The sequence below is a fragment of the Fusarium tjaetaba genome (genome assembly GCF_013396195.1).
Source record: "Fusarium tjaetaba strain NRRL 66243 chromosome Unknown NRRL66243_c0000250, whole genome shotgun sequence".
Lineage (NCBI taxonomy): Eukaryota > Fungi > Ascomycota > Sordariomycetes > Hypocreales > Nectriaceae > Fusarium > Fusarium tjaetaba.
Window position 1 is genome coordinate 145,377 of NW_023501446.1, and position 11,384 is coordinate 156,760.

The 11,384-nt window shown below is 47.7% G+C and overlaps 5 protein-coding genes across 5 annotated transcripts; 2 read left to right on the plus strand and 3 right to left on the minus strand.

Annotated features, from left to right (window-relative positions):
• Nucleotides 1-105: 105 nt before the first annotated feature.
• FTJAE_10691 (transcription factor) lies at nucleotides 106-834 on the plus strand (the record flags this gene model as incomplete). The annotated part of the gene is made up of 1 exon (XM_037343558.1): nucleotides 106-834. The coding sequence occupies one exon, from the start codon at nucleotides 106-108 to the stop codon at nucleotides 832-834; it is 729 nt and encodes a 242-aa protein (XP_037202307.1).
• Nucleotides 835-1,506: 672 nt separating this feature from the next.
• On the plus strand, nucleotides 1,507-4,043 carry FTJAE_10692 (binuclear zinc cluster transcription factor; the record flags this gene model as incomplete). The annotated part of the gene is made up of 2 exons (XM_037343559.1): nucleotides 1,507-2,052; nucleotides 2,106-4,043. The coding sequence occupies 2 exons, from the start codon at nucleotides 1,507-1,509 to the stop codon at nucleotides 4,041-4,043; spliced, it is 2,484 nt and encodes an 827-aa protein (XP_037202308.1).
• Nucleotides 4,044-4,209: 166 nt separating this feature from the next.
• FTJAE_10693 (glutathione S-transferase) lies at nucleotides 4,210-5,296 on the minus strand (the record flags this gene model as incomplete). Its single annotated transcript, XM_037343560.1, has 2 exons — nucleotides 4,210-4,392; nucleotides 4,439-5,296. The coding sequence occupies 2 exons, from the start codon at nucleotides 5,294-5,296 to the stop codon at nucleotides 4,210-4,212; spliced, it is 1,041 nt and encodes a 346-aa protein (XP_037202309.1).
• A 764-nt stretch (nucleotides 5,297-6,060) lies between these two features.
• FTJAE_10694 (early nodulin 75 precursor) lies at nucleotides 6,061-7,121 on the minus strand (the record flags this gene model as incomplete). The annotated part of the gene is made up of 2 exons (XM_037343561.1): nucleotides 6,061-6,750; nucleotides 7,035-7,121. 2 exons carry the CDS (start codon nucleotides 7,119-7,121, stop codon nucleotides 6,061-6,063), a joined length of 777 nt encoding a protein of 258 aa, XP_037202310.1.
• Nucleotides 7,122-10,217: 3,096 nt separating this feature from the next.
• On the minus strand, nucleotides 10,218-11,018 carry FTJAE_10695 (catalase; the record flags this gene model as incomplete). The annotated part of the gene is made up of 1 exon (XM_037343562.1): nucleotides 10,218-11,018. The coding sequence occupies one exon, from the start codon at nucleotides 11,016-11,018 to the stop codon at nucleotides 10,218-10,220; it is 801 nt and encodes a 266-aa protein (XP_037202311.1).
• Between the last annotated feature and the right edge of the window lie 366 nt (nucleotides 11,019-11,384).

The following is an 11,384-nucleotide window of genomic DNA, read 5'->3' on the forward strand; positions in this document are numbered from 1 at the left end:
TGGTCTCCAACAATAAAGATTCCAGATCAAACAAGTTCTCTATTGAAATAAACAAACCATCTCGACCTCTTTGCATCTCCTAGGCCTCTACTCTACCCCACGACCATGTCCTCACCAAAGACAATCGCATTCTTCGGCGCTAGCACAGGCGTAGGCCTCTCAGCGCTGAAACATTCACTGGCTGCAGGGCATAACTGCGTTGCTCTGTGCCGAATCCCAGCAAAACTGGAGGCGCAGGTCTCACCAAAAACTCATTCCAACCTACGAATTGTCGAAGGCAACGCCCACGATATCAAGGCTGTCGCTTCTTGTTTAAAGAAGGACGATGGCTCAATCGTCGATGCAATTGTCTCTACGATTGGAGGAAAGCCCATCATCTACAAAATGACCATCGATGATCCCAACTGTTGTCGGATCGGCATGTCTGTCCTTCTTGATGCCCTCGCGCAAATACGTGCAGAGGGTGCAGTAGGAAGACCTCACATCACCGTCTTCAGCACCACTGGCATGTCCGACTTTGGTCGCGATTACCCTCTTCTTCTCTATCCTATTTATGCGATTGCTTTGAAGGTCCCTCACGAAGACAAGAAGATCATGGAGACCAAGTTGTCCGACAGTGGTGAAGACTTCACCATCGTGCGGGGCAGTTTGCTGGTGGATGGTGAGAGCGAAACGCCAGTGCGCGTAGGCATCGAAGACCCCAAGAATGGGTTAGAGTCGTTGGAGATTGGATACACTATCTCTAGGGAAGACGCTGGGAAATGGCTGGCAGATAATCTGCTCGTCAAGATGCGTGCTGAGTACATGAACAAGATTGCATCCATCACCTACTGAGCGGTTCAACGGGATGGGTGCATTTATCAGGCGTTGGGAATTGCTTGGGAACTTAACGTGGACGTATAGGTAAGTCAGTTCATACGATTTAGTTTTTACATGATACAAATAATGACCATCTACTCTGAAAACATCAAATATTCTTTCTTGTGCCTATCTTGGATGAACTCTTGCTGTCCTATTCAGAGGAGTACTACCCTAAGGTATCCGTGATGCGAGGAGAATGGTGCAGTTGCCCCAAAACGTTTTAGCGCTTATCTTGTCTTCCAGATAACCTATCACGACTCTAACACCCGGTATCGTAGCTACTTATCACTTATGCTTGGAGATCAGAGCGAATGGAAAACAATTGATCATATACATCTTTTGACAGCTGAATACAGGGTTAATAGTAAAAGAATACTTGTAGAATGCTTAGTACCGAGAAAAATTGTCGCTATGATGAATCCCTAGCTGACCGAAACCAGTGATGAAGTAGTGACTGATGGTATACGATAGCGATAGTTGGAAGCAGTGCATCTACCGCGATAGTTCACCCGAAGAAACGCTCATTTCCACGAGGAAGGACGTAAATCTCTATCGCGACAAAAGGACCAAAATATTTCCATATCAAGCTGTGCATACAGGAGACCATCTAACCTTTGCTGGTCTCTTTATCGCTGTTCATCACGAATGACGCCCTCCCCCGCTGTCCCAACCCCTCTCGCGTCAGATTCGGCCTCCGCGCCCGAGAAAAACGCGAGGAGCGCCTCCACAGCCAAGCTCCGCAGCTGCGTCGTTTGTCGCAGTCGTAAAGTGCGCTGCGACAAGCTATCACCATGCTCAAACTGTCGCAAGGCTAATATCCCCTGCGTGGTACCCTCCAATGACCGTCCGCCAAGATGGGCAAGGCGCTTGGAGCGCATCACCGATAATGGACAGGGTGCTGCAGGACAGGGTGGTGGCAGCTCTGGCACTGATCAGGTTATGAATAGACTGCGGACGCTGGAGAATTTGGTCAAGGAGTTGAGTGGACAGCTTGAGGTGGCTAATGCTGCAGCGAGTAGGGGTGCGTCCTCTGATGCTCCATCGCCTCAAGATGCTGCGAAAGATGCAGCTAGTCCGTCGTCAACATCGACGGCTTCAGATGTACAGAAACATTTTGGGAGAATGGTGATCAAGGACAAGAATAGAGAGAAGTATGTAGCTAGTGGCTTCTGGTCCCGTATCAGTGATGAGGTACGTCAACTACAGCCTTGCTTCTTCCCGTTTATCGCCCTGACTGCCTGCAGCTCGATGGGTTGAAGATGGACACTCGTAATATGGCAGATGACGACGAGTCTTCAGAAGATGAAGACTTTCCGGTCAGTACTCCATCAACTCAAGAACTCTACCGGGAACCATCGGAGCGACATGCGTTTATGTTTCGAAACAGCCAAGCTCCTACATCACCCAGCGAACAAGACTTCAACCCGTTGCCATCACAGATCCCCTTCTTACTGGACGTATTCGATGAGAACATTAACCTCATCATGCACATTGTGCATATGCCGAGCATTAGAAAGATGGTCCGTCCTTCACCTGGGACAGCGGCCAAGATATCTCTCAAGCACCAGGCGCTGCTCTTCTCCATTTACTACGCTGCCATCACGTCCATGGAAGATGACGATGTGCTAGCTAATTTTGGATCTACGAAAACGGAGCTCAATATGAAGTTCCGCCGAGGCCTTGAACAGGCTTTAGCACGAGCAGACTTCCTCAACAACCCAGACATTATCCTTGTTCAGGCCTTGGTCATCTTCTTATCTCTCGCAAGGCGGTACGATAGCCCTGTTTACGTATGGATGATGACTGGTTTGATGATTCGCATGGCTCATGCTGTTGGCCTCCATCGAGACGGTTCACGGTTCCAGCATCTATCGCCGTTTGAAGTTGAGCAACGGCGTCGCCTTTGGTGGATGATTATCACAGTTGACATTCGTGCGTCTGAAGATCAGGGAACTGAGTTCTCAATCACACAAGACAGCTTCGACACCAAGATACCTCTCAACGTTAACACTTCGGACATTGAGCCCGAAACGAGGGAGACTCCTCCAGAGCGTAAAGGTGTCACAGACATGTCTTTTGCACTCTCCATGTGTGAGCTAGCTCGGGTTTCGAGGCAGCTGATGGCATCGAGTATTCACTCATCTGGGCCGACCCTCGAGGAGCAGACTAAGCTGCTCGACGGTATCCAAGAAAAGCTTGAGGATGGCTACCTTTTCCGCTCCGCAAACCCAGAGGATATAGCCAATTGGGTCGGGATTGTATGCGCGCGGCTTGTCCTTTCCAAATTGACGCTCTTGGTGTATCTTCCGTCGCTTTTTGCGTCACCAAGTGAGCGTTTCTCGGACGAGATTCGAGACAAACTGCTCATCGCTGCTATCGAGGTCGCAGAGCATAACCACGCGCTCAATGCTGAGACCAAATGCCGCCAGTGGCGATGGATCTACCAGACGTATACTCACTGGTATGCCATTGTATGGCTTCTGATTGAGATATCCAGACGACAGTGGTCGCCCACTGTCGAACGCGCATGGGTGGCTCTGCATAGCGTCTGGCTGATACCGTCGCAACACAACATGACCAAGAACGCGCGTATGTGGTTTCCGCTGCGTCGATTGATGGCTAAAGCGAGGAGCCATCGGGACGAGCAGCTGGCGCAAATTCGGAACAACCCAGCTATGATCGAGAAATTGGAACAGGCTGATAGCTCGCTTCCTGTCCCTGTCAGCCCGGAATCGTCACAAGAGGCAAATTCGCAGCAGCGATTTCTTGAGCATTGGCGCTCTGCCGTCGGCAAGACTACCTATGGCACTTCCGAGCAACCTGTACCTCAAACCAGTGACAACAACACGATGCAACCTTTAGCCAATCCAGCTATGGGTAGCAATGCCACTCAGTGGGCAAATCCCTCTTTCGACTTTGCTTCTTACCATCCTGGTCTTCAGATGGGCGTATCTGGTGATATACTGCCAACACAGATGAACATGCCTCCTCAAACATGGGTCGATGGCCAGCCTGGAGATGCAGATGTTGCGTCATGGCTTTGGACCGACATGGATCAAAGTGGCAACGGATTGGGAGACATCGATATCAATATGGATATCGATACTGACATTGACTGGAATACGTGGTTACAGTCTGCTACAGGCATGGAATTGAACCAAGGAAGCATGGGGCCGTCTTGAGTATTTTTCGATAATAAGTCTCAGAACTTCAGTCTAAGACTGATACATACATGAACAAATACGATCTAGGATAATATGAGGGTCGGTTTGACGATCAGGCGCAAATACTCGATGGCGAATCCAATGCATCATATGTTTCTGGAGGATGTTACTATCTATACGGCTACTAGAGCCTTTGGGTAAAGTCCTCTGAGCCATACAACTCCTTCTGACGCTCAAGCACGGCCGGGTGACGAATCACTCCTGGCTTCAGCTTGCCAAAGTCCAGGTCAACACCCTCCTCCATATATGGAAAGGGACCAAGAGGTGTAATAGCAAGAGGATTGATCTTGTAATGACTCTTTGTGTACTGCTCCAAGATTAGCCCCATTCAGGCAAATGAGTTAGGGACTTACGTTTTCTTTGATATGCTTAAAGTCTGTAGTCTCTCTGAAACCTGGAACATTCCAGTAGAGGTTCTTGAGCCACTCATGAATGACTGGGTAGTTGGCGCGAATGGTTCCAAGATCGCATTTGAAGTGGCCAACATAGACAACGTCAAATCTGACGACGGTGGCATACGCGCGTATGTCAACTTCTGTGAGCTGCTTGCCAAGGATATAGGGGCCCCCGTTTTGATGAACCAGTGCCTCGAGCTTGTTAAGTGCTGCAAAGACCGTTGGCACATTATTGTTGTAGTCCTCCTGGGTCGTTGCGAATCCGGCTTTGTAGACGCCAGTGTTGAGGTCTCGTTGCATCCAGACATTGATGTCGTCAATAGTCGTTCTCAGGTTTTCGGGATAGAGGTCAAGGTCTCGCCCTGGGCTGTTCGAGTCAAGAATGGAATCGAATGCTGTTGGCAACCAACGAAGCAATTCGTGGCTCTCATTATTGACCATTCGATCCTCCTTCTTATCCCAGAGAACAGGTACACTGTATCGTCCTTTATAATCTGGGTCATCTCTGAAGTAGACTTCGTGCATATACTTTGATTTGAAGAGGTGATCTTCGGTAGCCCCTTCATAGAGATCATCTGGAGGACTCGGGAACTGCCAACCGGGCCACCCCTTATCATCGCCCTTAGGGTAGGGCTTCACCACAGATAGACTGATGATATCTTCGAGACCTTTGAGATGCCGAACGAGATTTGCTCGATGAGCAAAAGGGCAGAACAGTCCAATGTAGAGATGGTAGCGGTCCTTCTCGGGCTGGAAAGGGCCATCTGGAGTTATGACACCGTGCCACGAGTCATCGGGGCTACTGTGGACAGTCATTTTATGAGCTCGAATCAACGACAAAGATGTATAAAACTTGTGCACTGTTTCATATGAGGATGCGAGGTTGGTATGGCGAGACAGAATGCTTGACCCCGCTTGATGACGGATAATCGGAATTGGAGGTCCGGTTCCGGAATTGAGCTCGGAACTAAACTTTATTGAACTATATATCAGGCTTTTATAGTATGGATCTCATAGAAACAGACAGAAATAAGATTTGTATGGGCTGAAGATGCCACACTGAAGTACTGGTGCATTTCAAGGCACATAGTGGTGACTGGATCACAACGAACAGTGATCATGGACTATGGTTCAGCGACTCAAAACGATATAGCACAATCACAGAAATGAAACTTGAGAGAAGACCATGTTTGATGTTAATGATAGTATGTAGCGTCAGTTCTCATTGGCCCTCCACTGGCTCAACCTAGCTATGGGAGAATGCAATTAAAGAGAGTATGAGAAGAGAAGAAATCAGTCCACAACAGATGTCAAAGACTTTGACAGTAGAAACTTTAAATTTGAAAGGTAGAAACAGAGGTTCTCTCGTTGAGATGTGTGTGAGAAGTCAAGAAATGAGTGTTGATTGCCCCGCGTGAATATCCACTAAAAGAAAGATCATCATCATCCTAGCACAAAAGTCGCAAGTCCTACTGCCCAATGATCCCAGACACAGGGCCAGTCGTGGGTGTGATTCTGCATTAAGCAAGATCGACTTAAGCTTTTATTGAAGCATGGAAGCGTGGCCATGAATTGCTGACCTAAGTAGAAGGCTTATCAGGCTTGCCTGGTCCAGTTGGCTTACCGGGACCATATGGTTTTCCAGGTTGAGGATAGTCAGGCTTTCCAGGGCCATCCGGCTTTCCAGGCTCAGGGTAGCCGGGCTTACCAGGACCGGGATGATCAGGTTTACCCGGGTGATCAGGTTTGCCAGGTCCTGGATAGTCAGGCTTTCCTGGATGTTCAGGCTTGCCTGGATGGTCTGGCTTACCACCTGGGTAGTCAGGCTGTCCTGGGTGGCTAGGTTTGCCGGGTCCAGGATAGTCGGGCTTGTCAGGGTGGTTGGGCTTTCCTGGGTGATCAGGTTTAGGAGGTTTAGGCGGGTAATGAGGCTCAGGCTTGTGCGGCTTAGAAGGAGGATAGTGAGGTTCCGGCTTAGGATGCTTAGGAGGCGGGTGAGGAGGCTTCCCAGGCTGGCCGGGCTTGTTCTCCCACGGCTTATGGGGCTTGCTTGGATGGTCTGGCTTTTCTGGCTTTTCTGGCTTTTCTGGCTTTTCTGGCTTTTCTGGCTTTTCTGGCTTGGGATAGTCTGGCTTTCCAGGGTGATCAGGCTTGTGGGGCTTGGGAGGAGGGAAGTGCGGCTTGGGAGGCTTCGGCTTCCCTACACCATAGCCGGGATCATATGGCTTGGGCTTTCCAGGCCCGCCATGTTCTCCCCTGCCCTTGGCGGGCTTATACTAAGGGTAGTTGACCTCCCTGCCAGGCTCGGCAACTGGAGCAGAGACAGCAGCTGAGGTCAGGGCCAGGAGTGTAATAGCAGACAGCTTCATCTTGACAGATGTGAGGAAAAGATTGTAAAATAGATTGTCAAGTCTCTCTAAAGAGTGAATAGACAGGTGGAGAATCGGAGAAAGTGAAACGCGGATGAGGAGGTAAGAAAGTAGATTTCCAGGGAAAACGGCGAGCTTTTATGTTACTTTCTCCTCGCTGGATGAGATGTTGAGAGGAATCATACAACATCTGCAAGTTGGTCTCGATCAGGGTATTGCACTCTGTCGTGAATGCGTCGGCTGGGATCGTGTGCAATCCACGGTGAGTTCATGGTGGCATGCCTACCTACATTCACTTGAAAAATATTCGAAAGGCATGCATCATGGTGCCTTAGTTTTCACTTGTCGGATGAGAACCTCCGCCTTAATTCTTAGATGCGATTGGCTTTTACAGGGACATTACGCTTCCACCCTAACATGACTGCTCTCTCGGGACGGAGTTGATACTCTGAAAGGTTCTGCCACATGGCGTTGTTGTAGAATGATGTTGTCATTGTCGTTGATTTTCAGGTGGTGGCTTGCTTACCAACAGAAATCTGTGTCTTCTCGTATCATGCATGCACTTCTGAATGTGGTGTCTTCATGAAGAAGCAGAGAGCAAAGGTTGGATCAAGCTTCCCCTGAACCTAACTAGTAAAACAGTCAAGTTTAAATCCAGGCAACAGATGCAGACTATGAATATTTGCAGGGTTGCTTTCGCCGATTGGTCTTCAGTTGCGGTTCGGACAACTGAACTCTCCGTGGCCAGACGTCCATAGGTCAGCTTTAGATGGAACAACCCAGTTGATGTGAAACAGTAGTTCGAGGGATATATCGTATTCACCAACAGCCAGATAGAAATAGAACGAAAGAGCTTTGCTGGCACGAGAACAGCTTCTCATTCTGCAGCTTTGGTTCGTTGTTGCTGTTGTGCCTTGCCCAGATCTCACAACCGAGTCTTCCGGAGATAATACTATCAGCATGACACAGCACAATATGCCACTCATTATGCATATTATGTGTAGGACGAAAAGTCTGGTCGAGTAACCATCCCCAATCAAGACGTTACCAGCGGTTGCATGCTCAGGAATGCGGGTGTCAAGCCAAGCCGGCCTCAACGTTGAGGCACTTGTAACGGTCAGGTCCAAATCTATCAAGCAAGATTTTCCACTAGGATTTTCCACCGGGACTTTCCAGTGAGATATTCTAGTACACCTTTCCGTCAAGACTTTTCAGCCTGGTACTCCGTACGTTAACATCACCTTAAATCGCTCATGACTGAGTGAAAGAAGTCTATTTAAGCTTTCTAACATGCATATCGAGTCACCCTAGTCTTTCAGCTCAGCTTGGCTTGTTCTCTTCGTCAATCGATTTAGCTCTGGCCGATCCAGGAAAGCACGAGAATCTTTCGGAGGCAAGTTAACGCCGAAAATCCACATCACCGACATTATATGTGAGTGTAATCATGCAGGCGCCTCATGTAAGCTCGATCGCGGTATTTATGTTGTGCACCCGGAGAATATCTCTTGGGACGAGCAACCATTGGTGCCCGCCTAACTAGAAGCTCGTGTCGAGTTTTGTCCATTAATGCATGGCTTACAGTGATAACTTGCATTTCGTGATCCCTAGTCGCTACTGACATCAGCTGACTCTTGGGTCTCACGCCGCTAGTGAGAGCTGCGATATTTATGAGACGCAGTGCCTCATTTGTCTACCAACAGAGCGTATGTGGTCGAGAGGGTGTTGCGATTGGTCGCTAGTGCCACTCAGAACAGGAAACAACATGGTTGGGCTCACCATCTTGATGATTCGAGGGTGTGATGACATGCCCATTTCTGTATGCACAACATTCAATAGTCTCGTTTAGAGTATTTTTAGCTTTCGTCAGGCACTTTCTTTAGGACCAGCTTACACCTCAAAATGGAAGCCTGATACTGATTTGGCCAGATCATGAGATCACGTGAGATGTGAAACAGCTGAGTCTCGTATCGATTTATACCTGCATTAGTTCAAGGTCTAGGTTTGTTTGACTTGAGTTCATGGACATGGTCAAGGCACATCACTGGGTGATATCTTCCAGGAAGCTCAAACTATTGGCTGTTGGTCACTCAGCCGCATGCAGTGTAAGCCTACCCCATGAGTATTCTCTACTCCTCTTAATACAGTAGCCTTTACGACAGATCGCCGGTTCTAGCACTTTTTACGACTGAGAGTCGTGTTACGATCCGGAGACGCTTCAATCTCTCACTTATAGTCCATTTTTCAGGTTAAATATTCCCACTATGTCTAATCTTATTACCATGCTCCCAGTCTATTCCCAGCTATCCCCGCTAGCCTGATACCTTCTATGGTTTCCGCACTCTGGCGGATCCCTGAAGTGACAATGGAGGGTGTAACGTGAGAAACATTGCATAGTTCCACAACCTTGAGTCTAATGATTCATGTTGGTTGAAGCTGGGGGGCAATATCTTCGCCCCTCGCTCGTCTACTTGTCATGGCCATATGTGCAGACAGAAACACTCTGATTGGAGTATTAGTCGCCGGTCCTGATATTCAGATCCACTGCCAGCCAGGGATAGGTAATACACAGAATAGCATACTTTTCGTCTATGACACTAATACCTGCAAGTCTCTGCATGAAAGCATCATCGCCATGAGTGAAGTCACTAGTTGCTTAGTAAGTTGCATCGTGTTATTGTCTGCAGTGACTCTGGTACGTCTCGTGTTGACAAATCATCCGCTGCTCTCCGTCCTTCCGACTTATTGCGGAGGTTTGCTGAGGAGTGAGGCCCCATCAGTAGAGATTTCTCATCACGTCGGGCTGGCCATCGCGTACCAATATGATGCCCTTGTAACGCAATGAAGACCTTCAGTTAATGCCGACTGGAGCCCGAGCTGCAACGTCCGTGAATTGAGTTTTCTGTGTCGCATGATTGGATTCTGAAGTTCCGCAAGGTACTAGCGTTCATCGCGGTACGGGGTCCGTATTCCTCCTTATGCTCCGTGCATTAGATCTGTGCTCTCCAGTCGCTAAAGAGGCAGTATCTCGCTCAGCTTTACTAATGTAGTAACTAGCTTGCTACCATAATGGCGACCAGCTAAGAAAACATGATAGAGATTAAACATTAGATGTTATGGCATGTCCACTTGTCGTGTGGCGGCTGGTTGATGCATCATGTTACATTGCGGCTACAAGTCCGGGCCTTATTTTGACACCAGAGAAACGAAGCTCAAAGTCTTCATCCAAGAGATCGTGAGGATATTATAGGGAAGTAGCTCAGTGGGAGAGGCTTAAGGGAATCAAGTGGTAACATCAGCTCTATGGTATGATTTGATAGATGGAATATAGTCTATGCCTTGTAATAGTCTGGCCCTTCCACGGACAGAGTTCACTGCTTCCAACCAGTTATTGCAACGTTGTCCCAGCCAAGAACATCACAGCTGATGGTACCCTTGAACTTTTGGTACTTGTTTCCAGTAAAGACGACATAACCAACGCCAGATTGAATCGCGCCAAGTGGCGAATGATCCTCAGGGGCTACACCTGATTCAGGCTTTACAAGTACTTTGCCTCTCCATGAAAGCCAGAACTTTGGTTGTCGGAAGGTATTCTTCTCGAAATTGTCGGATCGCAACTCTGCAGTGGTCTTGTCGTCATGGGAATCTTTCGGGTGTTCATCTTCATCTCCATCTCCCAAGACCTCAGATGTTTGCTGGTCGGGGCAGGTCTCGTGTTGCCGATCATCAGCGTCAGAGTTATCCGCGGATCTTCCCCCAGGGCTATGTGCGACGCTTTCAGGTTCAAAATCTGAATCTTCTCTGATAATTGCGCGATCTAAGATCTCTTGAATTTTCTTCCGACTTCCGGCCATGATAAAAGAAGCATCCAACACGTCAGGAAGGAATAGGTCGCCCTCCAACCCGTCTTCCTCATCGGTAAACCGATTAATCTCAAATCGCGGAGAGTTGGCGGGGTGACGTTTTTGTCTGGCATGCTTTTCATCTTTGGCTGGATCGCGGTTGACTTGTGAGGTACGAGCCAGGGAATGAGCTTTGGGGCATTGAAGTTGGTATGAGCCAATGACTCTTGTGATGGTGGAGGAACTAGAAGCCTGTGCTGTAAATTTGCGAGTCTTTCGATTGTGAAAGGCCCGCGAGGAAAGCATTGTCTGACGCCAACAGTCATCCATTTTGAAGGAAAAGCAAAGAGTTATAATATTAGGGAATAGTCGCTGGCTTCAGGTACGATGTATGACGCTATGAGCTATACCTGTTAGTTCAAGCCCGCGGCGGAGACTAACTACTTGTGGATCTAACTAAAAGGGAGCCCTACTTTAAGAGTAGGCAGTAAAATTATAAAATAAAAGCAAGATTACAAGATAAAGAAAAAACTAATTTAATTAATTATAATAAGTTAAATAAAATAGTAAATTTATAAACTAGTTTACTTTTATATATATAATATAAAAAAAATATAAATAAAATATTTTAATTTATATATATATTTTTAAATATATTATAAATAAAGATTTTATTATTTTATTTTAATAAAAGAT